The 13,981-nt window shown below is 45.8% G+C and overlaps 1 protein-coding gene across 1 annotated transcript in view; it reads left to right on the top strand.

Annotated features, from left to right (window-relative positions):
• Positions 1–13,981, top strand: part of LOC129862734 (ADP-ribose glycohydrolase MACROD2-like) — a 917,737-nt gene that overhangs the window by 802,872 nt on the left and 100,884 nt on the right. The window contains exon 6 of the mRNA XM_055934653.1: positions 4,737–4,858. Within this exon, the coding sequence (XP_055790628.1) occupies positions 4,737–4,858 (122 nt within the window). The remainder of the gene's footprint in view (positions 1–4,736; positions 4,859–13,981) is intronic.

The following is a 13,981-nucleotide window of genomic DNA, read 5'->3' on the forward strand; positions in this document are numbered from 1 at the left end:
CTTTAAGACAGTAGCTCAAACTATACTAAATAAAACAAATGATTTGAACAACAGTGCAGAAAGAAAGTGTGGTTTCACAATTTTCTAAATAGTGTGCCTTCAAAAGGATTTGACCTCGTACCCTCACATTCCTGATTGCCATAGTTCCATAGTTTTCTACCCTACCTGCTATAGTACGCTACCGGTCAGGTCAAACTGTTGCTACAAAACTCAAACTATATTTGTAAGTACGATATCCAGTGGAGGTCGTTGTTTGAAAACGGCTTAGAATCGAAGAACGCACTGGAACTACAGCGAAATCAGTGGGATCTCGCATTTTGCAACACACGGTTTGAAACATCACGGGATCAAACGATGCTTCAGAGGTCATTGATGACGTTCTTTTGATAAAGGGATACACGCATTGGCGCACTGCTTCAAAGTTAGCTGCTTAGCAATTTCAGTGCATGCCTCGGAGTTCCGGTATCAAGCGTAACATCACTAGGGCCCTCAAAGAAAGGCCTTATGATACTCTATATGTAATGAATTGCAAAAAATAATTACATTTTAAAGGCTAATTCTAGGAAGAACAGTTAGATGATAGGTTAGTGGTCAGGTAGGTTAGTGGAGTCAGTTTCCCATGAAGTTAGAAAGGTAATGGTCAGGTAGGTTAGTGGAGTCAGTTTCCCATGAAGTTAGAAAGGTAATGGTCAGGTAGGTTAGTGGAGTCAGTTTCCCATGAAGTTAGAAAGGTAATGGTCAGGTAGGTTAGTGGAGTCAGTTTCCCATGAAGTTAGAAAGGTAATGGTCAGGTAGGTTAGTGGAGTCAGTTTCCCATGAAGTTAGAAAGGTAATGGTCAGGTAGGTTAGTGGAGTCAGTTTCCCATGAAGTTAGAAAGGTAATGGTCAGGTAGGTTAGTGGGAGCCTGGGTGCCAGTTTTTTGCTGCTCTCTTGACAACATGGCTATTCCTTATGACAAATACTTAAGGATTTGGAAAATAAGCAGAAACAGACTGGCAGACACACACACACACACACACACACACACACACACACACACACACACACAAACATACACACCAAGTGGCTCAGGATGAGTCTCAGTATATATATTTAACGGTGTTTAATATTTCAGAGAACAGAAATTAGTATTTGATGTGTGATCTGTAATGAATGAGTCATGGTTATCAATCTTTAATAGCCTATAAAGTGAGATTTATGTATCTTAAACCTAGTAACGGTATTCAATGAATTACAACGACTGATGTGTTCTATTCAAAAACATTGTCTCCATCCCAAATGACACCTTATTCCTCATAGAGTGCACTAATTTTGACCAAGTCCCATAGGGTAGTAGTGCATTTAATACTGAATAGGGTGCCGTTTGAGGCGCAGGCTGAAATATAATGACTGTGTCCTATTCAGAAACATTATTTGTGTGATGTTGTTCTAGAAACAGTTATGATGTACTAGCTAAATCACTTGATGAAGTATTAGCTAGTACAAAAAGTATTTGTTGTGTGAGAATTAGATGAAAGAAAAAAAGCTTTTTTCTTAGTCAGGTGTCAAACAAACGTTTTCACAGGTAAATTGAAATGCAATGTGGTGAGAATTATTTCCCTATCATTATGTAATGACTGAGTGAAACCCATTTTAGAGTTTTAGAGAAACCCATCTCCCTCTTTATCCTCCCTTTTTATCTTCTCTCTCTCCCTCCCCCATTATTTTTCTCTCCCTGTCTCTTTCCTTCTTTCTCTCTCAATCTCCCCCAACATTTCTCTCTCTCTGTCATTCTCTCCCTCCGTCTGCTCCCGCTCCCTTTCTCTCCCTCCCTCTCCCTCTTTCTCTGTGGTGCAGACTTTGTTCAGTACAGGTAGACCGTTGTTGTGTGTGTGCGTCGAGCATAGGTGGGTGTGTGTGTGCATCGAGCGTAGGTGGATGTGTGCGTTGAGTGTCGGAGGGTGTGTGTGTGTGCATCGAGCGTAGGTGGATGTGTGCGTTGAGTGTAGGAGGGTGTGTGTGTGCATCGAGCGTAGGTGGATGTGTGCGTTGGGTGTGTGTGTCCGTTAAGCGCTGTGTGTGTGCGTCGAGCGTTATTGTGTGTTTGCGTCGAGCTTAGGGGGCTGCGTGCGTCGAGCGTAGTTGTGTGTGTGTCGAGCGTAGGTGTGTGTGTGTGCGTCGAGTGTAGTTGCGTGTCGAGCGTAGGTGGGTGTGTGCGTCGAGCGTAGGTCGAGCGTAGGTGGGTGTGTGTTTCGAGCGTAGGTGGGTGTGTGTGTGTGTCGAACATAGGTGTGTGTGTGCGTCGAGCGTAGGTGTGCGTGTGTGTGTGTCGAGCGTAGTTGGGTGTGTGTGTCGAGCGTAGGTGGGCGTGTGTGTCGAACATAGGTGGGTGTGTGCGTCGAGCGTAGGTGTGTGCGTAAGTGTGTCGAGTGTAGTTGGATGTGTGTGTCGAGCGTAGGTGGGTGTGGGCGTTGAAATAGGTGGGTGTATGCATTGAAAGTAGGTGGGTGTGTGCGTCGAGCGTAGGTGTGTGCGTGTGTGTGTCGAGCGTAGTTGGGTGTGTGTGTCGAGCTTAGGTGGGTGTGTGCGTTGAAAGTAGGTGGGTGTGGGCATTGAAATAGGTGGGTGTATGCATTGAAAGTAGGTGGGTGTGTGCGTCGAGCGTAGGTGGGTGTGTGCTTTGAAAGTACGTGGGTGTGGGCGTTGAAAGTAGGTGGGTGTGTACGTTGAAAGTAGGTGGGTGTGGGCGTTGAAAGTAGGTGGGTGTGTACGTTGAAAGTAGGTGGGTGTGGGCGTTGAAAGTAGGTGGGTGTGTACGTTGAAAGTAGGTGGGTGTGTGCGTTGAAAGTAGGTGGGTGTGTGTGTTGAAAGTAGGTGGGTGTGTACGTTGAAAGTAGGTTGGTGTGTACGTTGAAAGTAGGTGGGTGTGTGCGTTGAAAGTAGGTGGGTGTGTGTGTTGAAAGTAGGTGGGTGTGTACGTTGAAAGTAGGTGGGTGTGTGCGTTGAAAGTAGGTGGGTGTGTGTGTTGAAAGTAGGTGGGTGTGTGCGTTGAAAGTAGGTGGGTGTGTGTGTCGAGCGTAGGTGGGTGTGTACGTTGAAAGTAGGTGGGTGTGTGCGTTGAAAGTACGTGGGTGGGTGTGTGCGTTGAAAGTACGTGGGTGCGTGTGTCGAGCGTAGGTGGGTGTGTGCGTTGAAAGTAGGTGGGTGTGTGGGTCGAGCGTAGGTGGGTGTGTGCGTTGAAAGTAGGTGAGTGTGTGGGTCGAGCGTAGGTGGGTGTGTGCGTTGAAAGTAGGTGGGTGTGTGGGTCGAGCGTAGGTGGGTGTGTGTGTTTGCACTTGTTTCCCCGTTTGTCCATCCATGCATATTCCTTTTCTGCAGTCTAGCTACAGCCCAGACTGGAGCACATGACATAGGATGATTGACAGCCACCCACATTGCTATGCACAGGCCACAGGAGCGGAGGAGAGCAAAGTCAGAGATATGAATATTTGAATAGATAGTATGAAACTTGTAATTGATTGTCTATCTGCACTGCCATTGCATTAACTGAATAAATGGATCCATCCCAAATCGAACCCTATGCCCTATATTGTGCACTACTTTTGACCAGAGCCCTATGGGGGAGCCCTATATAGGGAATAGGGAGCCATCTGGGATGAAACCACTATATTCATTTTTGGCAAAACTCACCCATTGTCCTAATGTGAGGACACATACTCCTATCTTGTCGTATTTCCTGACAATAATATGACAGAGGAAGCATAAAGAGCAGATTTTCTAAAGAGCCTTCAGATTCAAGCAGGTGGAATCAGCTCTGTACAGAATGGAACAATGGTTGTACTTATCTCTTCAAATGTTTCACTGCAGAATTCCCACATCCTGGGCACTCGTGGGGCTAGTTCTGCTGAGTGTGAATTGCACTCGCTGCACTCGCTGTACTGATGAAATGATAGTGGAGCTGAAGTGAACTGAAGGATGCTCTGTCTGTTATAGAGGCGTCTCAGCGACAAGAGGGTTGCCGGTTCAAGTCCCATGTCAGATGAGAATGTGTGTGTATATGTGTGTATGTGTCTCTGTTAGATTGGGTTGAAATATAAAAGTTACTTTTCTGTTTTCTGTAAAATAACAACTAACTAAAGTATTATTCTTATGTCCTCTCTTCTGTTCCATATCTTCTTCTATTCTTCTTCTGTCTGCCCTCAATACTAGTGTGCTAGCTAATATTATTATTCTGTCTGTCCTCCATACTAGTGTGCTAGCTAATATTCTTCTTCTGTCTGACCTCCATACTAGTGTACTAGCTAATACTCTTCTTCTGTCTGTCCTCAATACTAGTGTGCTAGCTAATATTCTTCTTCTGTCTGCCCTCAATACTAGTGTGCTAGCTAATATTCTTCTTCTGTCTGCCCTCAATACTAGTGTGCTAGCTAATATTCTTCTTCTGTCTGTCCTCAATACTAGTGTGCTAGCTAATATTCTTCTTCTGTCTGCCCTCAATACTAGTGTGCTAGCTAATACTATTCTTCTGTCTGTCCTCCATACTAGTGTGCTAGCTAATATTCTTCTTCTGTCTGTCCTCCATACTAGTGTGCTAGCTAATATTCTTCTTCTGTCTGTCCTCCATACTAGTGTGCTAGCTAATACTCTTCTTCTGTCTGTCCTCCATACTAGTGTGCTAGCTAATACTATTCTTCTGTCTGTCCTCAATACTAGTGTGCTAGCTAATATTCTTCTTCTTTCTGCCCTCTTCTCCCAGATGTGATCCACACTGTGGGCCCTGTGGCCAGGGGACATGTGGGTGAAACAGAGACCAAGGACCTGACAGCCTGCTACCAGAACTCGCTGGAGCTGGTCAAAGGGTTCGGACTGCGCTCTGTGGTGAGTACACACTAAGGGTGTACGATGGGAACTAAAATTCATATCACAATATTTTCCACTGACGATAACGATATAATATCATGATACACTGTATATATATATATATATTATTTTTTTTTGCATTTATGAGCCCTTCAAAGTTAATAAATTACAAAATATTGCTTTTAACCTTATAGAAACAGAAAGGGGGCATTGCACATCACGGTAAACCTGTGCAAACATGAAACATTAACAAAGGTATAGGAGTTAAATGTAAAAATAGTCCAGGTACTCATGATGTAATTAAAAATGTAAATTCCTTCCAAATATAAGAAGAGCAGTCTGAATTCAAGTTGTAAACCTTTTCAAACTAACTTCTTCAAGCATTAAGCAGACAGTCTGTGTGTTTCTCAGTTTAACAATTCACTGCCTCCTTCTTCACAAGTTTCATGCCAAGAACACCAGCCTATTGACAGTTTCTGGCGTCAAAGTTTCCCTGTGGCATGTGACCACATTGCCCCAGTGCTAAATGCTCTCTCAGAGGGAGAACTTGTGGCAGTAATGCATAAGTATTTCTTTGCCAGACAACTCACTTGTGGGGAGGTGGATGTGTGAACTCGCCACCACTCCAAAGGATCAGCCTGACAGCCTGATCAGACTGTAGCTGTCCAGCTATTGCTCGATGACCTGTTTCAGGGATCTTAAGGCAGGTGCACTACTGTTTTTTTTAAAGAAGCTCCTATGGGACTTACAATCACTGCCGGATGTGATACAGCCTGGATTTGAACCAGGGACTGTAGTGACGCCTATTGCACTGAGATGTAGTGCCTTAGACCGCTGCGCCCCTCAGCAGTCCAGCATCTTTCATTCTAGCAGTCCAATGTCTTTCAGTCCAGCAGTCCAGCATCTTTCAGTCCAGCAGTCCAGCGTCTTTCAGTCCAGCAGTCGAGCATCTTTCAGTCCAGCATCTTTCAGTCCAGCGTCTTTCAGTCCAGCAGTCCAGCATCTTTCAGTCCAGCAGTCCAGCGTCTTTCAGTCCAGCAGTCGAGCATCTTTCAGTCCAGCGTCTTTCAGTCCAGCGTCTTTCAGTCCAGCAGTCCAGCGTCTTTCAGTCCAGCAGTCCAGCATCTTTCAGTCCAGCATCTTTCAGTCCAGCAGTCCAGCATCTTTCAGTCCAGCATCTTTCAGTCCAGCTGTCCAGCATCTTTCAGTCCCGCAGTCCAGCATCTTTCAGTCCAGCAGTCCTTCAGTCCAGCGTCTTTCAGTCCAGCAGTACAGCGTCTTTCAGTCCAGCAGTCCATCACCTTTGAGTCCGGCGTCTTTCTGTCCAGCATCTTTCAGGCCAGCAGTCCAGCGTCTTTCAGTAAAGCAGTCCAGCGTCGTTCAGTCCAGCATCTTTCAGTCTGGCGTCTTTCAGTCCAGCACTCCAGCATCTTTCAGTCCAGCATCTTTCAGTCCAGCAGTCCAGCGTAGTTCAGTCCGGCGTCTTTCAGTCCAACAATCCAGCGTCTTTCAGTCTGGCGTCTTTCAGTCCAGCAGTCCAGCGTCTTTCAGTCCAGCAGTCCAGCGTATTTCAGTCTGGCGTCTTTCAGTCCAACAGTCCAGCGTCTTTCAGTCCGGCGTCTTTCATTCCAGCAGTCCAGCGTCTTTCAGTCTGGCGTCTTTCAGTCCAGCAGTCCAGCGTCTTTCAGTCTGGCGTCTTTCATTCCAGCAGTCCAGCGTCTTTCAGTCTGGCGTCTTTCAGTCCAGCAGTCCAGCGTCTTTCAGTCCAGCAGTCCAGCGTATTTCAGTCTGGCGTCTTTCAGTCCAACAGTCCAGCGTCTTTCAGTCCGGTGTCTTTCAGTCCAGCAGTCCAGCGTCTTTCAGTCTGGCGTCTTTCAGTCCAGCGTCTTTCAGTCTGGCGTCTTTCACTCCAGCATCTTTCAGTCCAGCATCTTTCAGTCCAGCAGTCCAGCGTCTTTCAGTCCAGCAGTCCAGCGTACTTCAGTCCGGCGTATTTCAGTCCAACAGTCCAGCGTCTTTCAGTCCGGCGTCTTTCAGTCCAGCAGTCCAGCGTCTTTCAGTCCGGCGTCTTTCAGTCCAGCGTCTTTCAGTCCAGCAGTCCAGCGTCTTTCAGTCCGGCGTCTTTCAGTCCAGCGTCTTTCAGTCCAACAGTCCAGCGTCTTTCAGTCCAGCGTCTTTCAGTCCAGCGTCTTTCAGTCCAACAGTCCAGCATATTTCAGTCCAGCATCTTTCAGTCCGGCGTCTTTCAGTCCAACAGTCCAGCGTCTTTCAGTCCAGCGTCTTTCAGTCCAGCAGTCCAGCGTCTTTCAGTCCAACAGTCCAGCGTCTTTCAGTCCAGCGTCTTTTCTGACATTTGTCAAGGTAGTTTCTTTTAGTTTGTTTTCTTCCTTTAGAGATGATTTGAGGGGAAAACATTTATAAACATCAACGAACACAAAGAAAGGGATTAATACATTCAGTGTCTGTGCCTCTGAGAACACAACCCAAAGCTAAATAATGTTGGTTGAAGGTTACTATTAGAGGTGACCTGGACATTGATGCTAACATTTACCATCAGTTACTGTTGATCTATTGTCTTTGGCAGGTGGTTTGCTACCTTAGTTCAGGCCAGAATGTTTTCGGACACATAACCAAGTATATATATTTTTTTCTCGACCTCAAAGTCTTGAGGAGAAGATAAAGTCAGTGGCTGTGTGGGTTACATAACTCTACCGTATTATATTGGTTTGTGGGGCTTAAAACGTTGGTTTATTTCGAGTTGAATTCACATTGGCTGGTTTTCAACTCCAAATTAATATGAATCAGAATTGGTTGTCTGGACTCTGACACATTGGTATGGCTGGCTTCCGGGTTAAGCGAGCAGTGTGTCAAGAAGCAGTGTGGCTTGGCAGGGTTGTGTTTCGGGAGACCTATGGCTCGCCTCTCCCGAGTCCGTACGGGAGTTGCAGCGATGGGACAAGACTAACTACCAATGATATATCACGAAATTGGGGAGAAAAAGGGGTAAACACTATTTGGTTGTCAATATGGTGTCTTAAATTGTAGTTCAGGTCAGCATATTTTCTGACATATGTCAATGCAGAATTGTTGTGTAAACTTTGAAAAAAAACTACTCTCAAAGGAAATATATGGGTAATTTAGTCATATGGAACAAACTATCCCATGGACAATACTGAGCACCTTAGCAGGCTGTGTAGCAAATCATTTCTTGAAAAGAGGCAGGATAACACAACTCAGGATAAGACCCAGATGCAGACACAGGAGGCAGACAATTAGAATCTCAGATGTTTATTACAAAACAGGGGGCAGGCAAACGGCAGGTCCAGAGCCGGCAGAGTTCGGTAATCCAAGACAGCGTCAATAAGGGACAGAACGGCAGGCAGGTTCAGGGTCAGGGCCGGCAGAGGTCAGTAATCCAAGACAGCGTCAATAAGGGACAGAACGGCAGGCAGGCTCAGGGTCAGGGCCGGCAGAGGTCGGTAATCCAAGACAGCGTCAATAAGGGACAGAACGGCAGGCAGGCTCAGGGTCAGGGCCGGCAGAGGTCGGTAATCCAAGGAAGCGTCAAACAGGGACAGAACGGCAGGCAGGCTCAGGATCTGAGAAGGCAGAATGATCAGAACCGGGAGGACTAGAAAACAGAAACTAGAGACACTGTAAAACAGGAGAACACACTGGTTAAACTTGACAAGACAAGACGAACTGGCAACAGACCAACAGAAAACACAGGTTTAAGTACAATGGGGTAATGGGGGAAAATGGGCGACACCTGGTGGGGGGTGGAGACAAGCACAATATATGAGTGTTTAGAACAGTCGGGGGAGAATGGGAGGGGGGTAGAGAGAAAGAGCCTGTACCTCTTTAAACCTCAGAAATACATGTGTTAGGTTTTGTTTTATCCACCATTTCAGTTTACTCTTTGCACATGTCACTCTATTGCCTATAACTGCACTACTTTTGACCAGGACCCATGGGGCTCTAGTGCACTATAAAGGGAACGCGTTGCCATTTGGAACGCAGTCTTTCTGTGTTTTGTTTCTGGAACACATTCCATGTGTTTATTTCAGTTTATCTAATGTATTTACCCAATATGTATATATTTATTAGAAACAGACCAGTGTTTTCATGGGGAGCTAGAAATCCTGTCTAAGGTATTTGTACAGCTGTTCTGCGTTGAGCTAGGCCTTGAGTGAAAACACTGGTGTGCATCCCAAATGGCATGCTATTCACTATATAGTGCACTACTTTTGACCAGAGCCCTATGAGCACTTGTCAAAAGCAGGGAATAGGGTGTTATGTGCACCACATAGGGAATAGGGTGCTATTTGGGACAAAACCTAAAGTTTTGTGATTGACTGGTCTAGTCTTGAAGGATGATGAGACCTACTAAGACTGTGGAATTATCTACCACATATACAGTTTTACTTCACTCATACACATGCGAGTGCATGAACACACATACACACACACACACACCATGTGGACTTTACTTCCATTGGCTATGAACAGGACAACCGAGAAAGGTTTCTATTTTCCGTTATTAAAGAAATACGTTTTTTTATGGGGTGGATCAGCTTTAATACTGCAGATAGATTGTAGCTTCCATCAATGTAATTGTCTGCATAATTTCCAATCCCCCATATATTTTTGGGGTAAATATATATATCCAAATACAGTGCCTTGCAAAAGTATTCACCCACCTTGGCATTTTTCCTATTTTGTTGCATTACAACCTGTAATGTAAATGGATTTTTATTTGGATTTCATATAATGGGCATACACAAAGTAGTTGTTAAAAAAAAAATCTAAAAAAATAAAAACGGAAAAGTGCATATGTATTCACACCTTTGCTATGAAGCCCCTAAATAAGATCCGGTGCAACCAATTACCTTCAGAAGTCACATAATTAGTTAGTCACATAATTAGTCGCATAATAAAGTCCACCTGTGTGCAATCTAAGTGTCACTTGATCTGTCACATGATCTCAGTATATATACACCTCTTCTGAAAGGCCCCAGAGTCTGCAACATCACTAAGCAAGGGGCACCACCAAGCAAGCGGCACTATGAAGACGAAGGAGCTACCCAAACAGGTCAGGGACAAAGTTGTGGAGAAGTACAGATCAGGGTTTGGTTATAAAAAATGTTCAAAACTTTGATCATCCCACGGAGCACCGTTAAATCCATTATTAAAAAATGGAAAGAATATGGCACCACAACAAACCTGCCAAGAGAGGGCCGCCCACCAAAACTCACGGACCAGGCAAGGAGGGCATTAATCAGAGATTCAACAAAGAGACCAAAGATAACCCTGAAGGAGCTGCAAAGCTCCACAGCGGAGATTGGAGTATCTGTCCATAAGGCCACTTTAAGCCATACACTCCACAGAGCTGGGCTTTATGGAAGAGTGGCCAGAAAAAAATAAGCAAACATGTTTGGTGTTCGTCAAAAGGAATATGGGAGACTCCCCAAACATATGGAAGAAGGTATTCTGGTCAGATGAGACTAAAAATGAGCTTTTTGGCCATCAAGGATAATGCTATGTCTGGCACAAACACAACACCTCTCATCCCCCCGAAGCCTTCATCCCCACAGTGAAGCATGGTGGTGGCAGCATCATGCTGTGGGATGTTTTTCATCGGCAGGGACTTGGGAAACAGGTCAGAATTGAAGGAATGATGGATGGGGCTAAATACCGGGAAATTCTTGAGGGAAACCTGTTTCAGTCTTCAAGAGATTTGAGACTGGGACGGAGGTTCACCTTCTCATTTCTCTCTCTTACAGCGATGTGGCCTCCATTCTTTCTCTCCCTCTCCCTCTCCTTCTCTCTCTCCCTCTCTATCTCTTGCTCCCTCTCTCTCTCTTTCTCTCTCGATCCCTCTCTCCCTCGCTCCCTCTCTATCTCTCTCTCTCTCTCGCTCCCTCTCTCTCTCTCGCTCCCTCTCTCCCTCTCTCTCTCTCAAATTCAAATTCAAGCTGCGTTATTGGCATGAAAGACATTGGGTCAGTATTGCCAAAGCAACAATATATGCAATATAATATACAAGTAATAAAATAATGAATAATGAAAATAAGTCATTATATTGGAAAAAGGTATATCCTTCTCTCCCTCTCTCGCTCCCTCTCTCGCTCTATCGCTCCCTCTCTCTCGCTCGCTCCCTCTCTCTCTCTCCCTCACTCTCTCTCTCTCTCTCTCCCTCTCTCTCTCGCTCATTCTCTCTCTGTCTCTCTCACTCTCTCCATCTCTCGCTCTCTTTCTTTTCTTCTAACAGTGATGTGGCCTCGATTGGTATTTTGCTTCCCCATCTATCCACTTAGACTTCAAAAGAGAGAGAGAGGTGAACTATGAGCCACAGTGGGTCCTTAGGTGTGAGAGTTCCAAGTTTTTTTTATTTCAATTTCTTGGATCCAAGTTATTTTGTTTATAATTCATAGTAGTTCCTTAGGTGCAAGTTCTGCTTCCAAGTTCTGTTGTTTATAAGCCACAGTGGTCCGGCGTTCCAGCCTCTTGTTTCAGACTCACAATCATTCCAGGTTCCTGGTCAGTGCTAAGCCCATTTGAGTTGGACTGTGTTGTGGGCTAGATCAGAGAGGGGGAGCTCAGCTGAAACCCACAACAGACAGGCAAACAGCCAGCCTGTTTTTGTGTGTTTGTGTGTCCCTGCGTGCGTGTTTGTGTGAGTCTGTCTATGCGTCTGTGTGTGTTTTTGAAAACGCTAGATGCTGGGCTCCCTAATGGGGATTCCAGGGCATTAAAAAGAGATACAAGTCAAAACTAAATGTAACACAGACTAAACCAGAGCATGAAAGATTAGAACACACTTGGCCTGGGCAGCTAATCCCTGTAGTGTAGGGCCCAAACCCACTCTTCAGGCAGATAAAGCCATAGACACGTGCAGCTAAATGGACTTTGAACAACATGCCAAACACAGTCACCCATAGAGTAGACAACCTCCCATTGTTGGTTGGACCTGCAGAGAGTGACTGGGGAAGTGCCTCAACCTTTAATTAAAAAGTGGAGATATAGTTTTGGTATGGTTTTTAAAAGCAATTGAGTCTTTATGAAAAAGAAGAAGATGAAGAAGTGTGCTGTGTCTCTAGCAGTCTGCAGGATGCATTGACAGTGGAAAGCTATTTGATCAGGTCTTGCTGAGAAATGGAGGGTCGTAAGGATGGAGAGTAGGAGGGATGGAGGGAAGGCCTACCGATGAAAGATGACGACCAGCCTGAGCCAAGAAAGCTGCCGTTTAACCCTGTGACTGCAGCAGAAAGTTTAACCCTGTGACTGCAGCTGACTGCAGCAGAAAGTTTAACCCTGTGACTGCAGCAGAAAGTTTAAGCCTGTGACTGCAGCTGACTGCAGCAGAAAGTTTAACCCTGTGACTGCAGCTGACTGCAGCAGAAAGTTTAACCCTGTGACTGCAGCTGACTGCAGCAGAAAGTTTAACCCTGTGACTGCAGCAGAAAGTTTAACCCTGTGACTGCAGCAGAAAGTTTAACCCTGTGACTGCAGCTGACTGCAGCAGAAAGTTTAACCCTGTGACTGCAGCTGACTGCAGCAGAAAGTTTAACCCTGTGACTGCAGCAGAAAGTTTAACCCTGTGACTGCAGCAGAAAGTTTAACCCTGTGACTGCAGCTGACTGCAGCAGAAAGTTTAACCCTGCGACTGCAGCTGACTGCTGCAGAAAGTTTAACCCTGTGACTGCAGCTGACTGCAGCAGAAAGTTTAACCCTGTGACTGCAGCTGACTGCAGCAGAAAGTTTAACCCTGTGACTGCAGCTGACTGCAGCAGAAAGTTTAACCCTGTGACTGCAGCTGACTGCAGCAGAAAGTTTAACCATGTGACTGCAGCTGACTGCAGCAGAAAGTTTAACCCTGTGACTGCAGCTGACTGCAGCAGAAAGTTTAACCCTGTGACTGCAGAAAGTTTAACCCTGTGACTGCAGAAAGTTTAACACCCTTCGCTCATTCAAAGCAACTGGGAAACATCCATGGCAGGCATTGGTGTCACCTTAGCTTGATACGTAACGTCTGAGTGAGAGGAGGCACGAGCACCACCCAATCAGCCTACAGCACTGTGCACATACCTGTCGTTACTATGACAACTAGCGTAGCCATGTCAGCAAATGACTGCTGTCTGAACACACAAATCTGATTTGGGGTTGTAACTTGCTGTTTGGAAAGACAGTATTACAAAATGGATTTGAAAAACAAAGCTGATTTGAGCATTAAGGCCTGCAGTGTGAAGGCTTAATACCCTCTCTCTGTCCAAGCTATGTCAGATGGCTAGATGGTCGCCCCTGAACCCGACAAAATAGAGGAAGTCTAGTGCTGATGGAGAATCGTGTGTTTATATGAAATCCCCAATATGTGTGCCTGTGGCTGCCTTCCATTCACGCCCCATGTGTGTGCCTGTGTTGGTCATACTCCTATTATAACCCTGTTCACTGTACCCACAGCAGGACGCTCAGGCTCCAGTGTTGTTTCTCCGGGTGAGAGAGAGATCTGTCACAGCCCCGCCAAGGCCCCAAGCAGCACACTGACTGACCACAGCAGGACACAGAGTGAACAGCACAACAGCTGTTGACGACAGCAAGCCTACAAAGCCCAGCTGGACAGCACTGGGTGACCTCAGCCCACAACACCTAGTACCCCTGAATTGCTTGCCGGACTCTGGAGCACCAGGCTGGGGGGATAGTGTCCTTTCTTCTGGGTCTCTGAGTCTGGGTCCTAGAAGACTTAGAAAAAGAAATACTAGAACGGACATTCCCCTTCAAGTCAATGTTGTGTGATGGCTGGACCATCTATTTCTATGCTTGGAGGGTGCACCCAGTATGCGGCTGGCTGGGTAATCCCACCATATGACACCAGTCATCACATTCATCACCAGTCTGCTTGGCTTGCAGCGGTTTTTTCAACAGTCAATTTGTGATTAGTCAGACAGTGTGTTATGACTACAAAACGCTTCTGTAGCCTTCTGGAAGCTGGGGAGTGCGTGTGTGCGTGCGTGTGTGTGTGTGTGTGTGTGTGTGTGTGTGTGTGTGTGTGTGTGTGTGTGTGTGTGTGTGTGTGTGACTAAGGGATGAAGGCCACTAAATGCAGTCTGCAGCCCTGTCACTATCTGTCCACACTGGCAGAGA

Source organism: Salvelinus fontinalis, chromosome 1, assembly GCF_029448725.1.
Source record: "Salvelinus fontinalis isolate EN_2023a chromosome 1, ASM2944872v1, whole genome shotgun sequence".
In the NCBI taxonomy this organism is placed as follows: Eukaryota; Metazoa; Chordata; class Actinopteri; order Salmoniformes; family Salmonidae; genus Salvelinus; species Salvelinus fontinalis.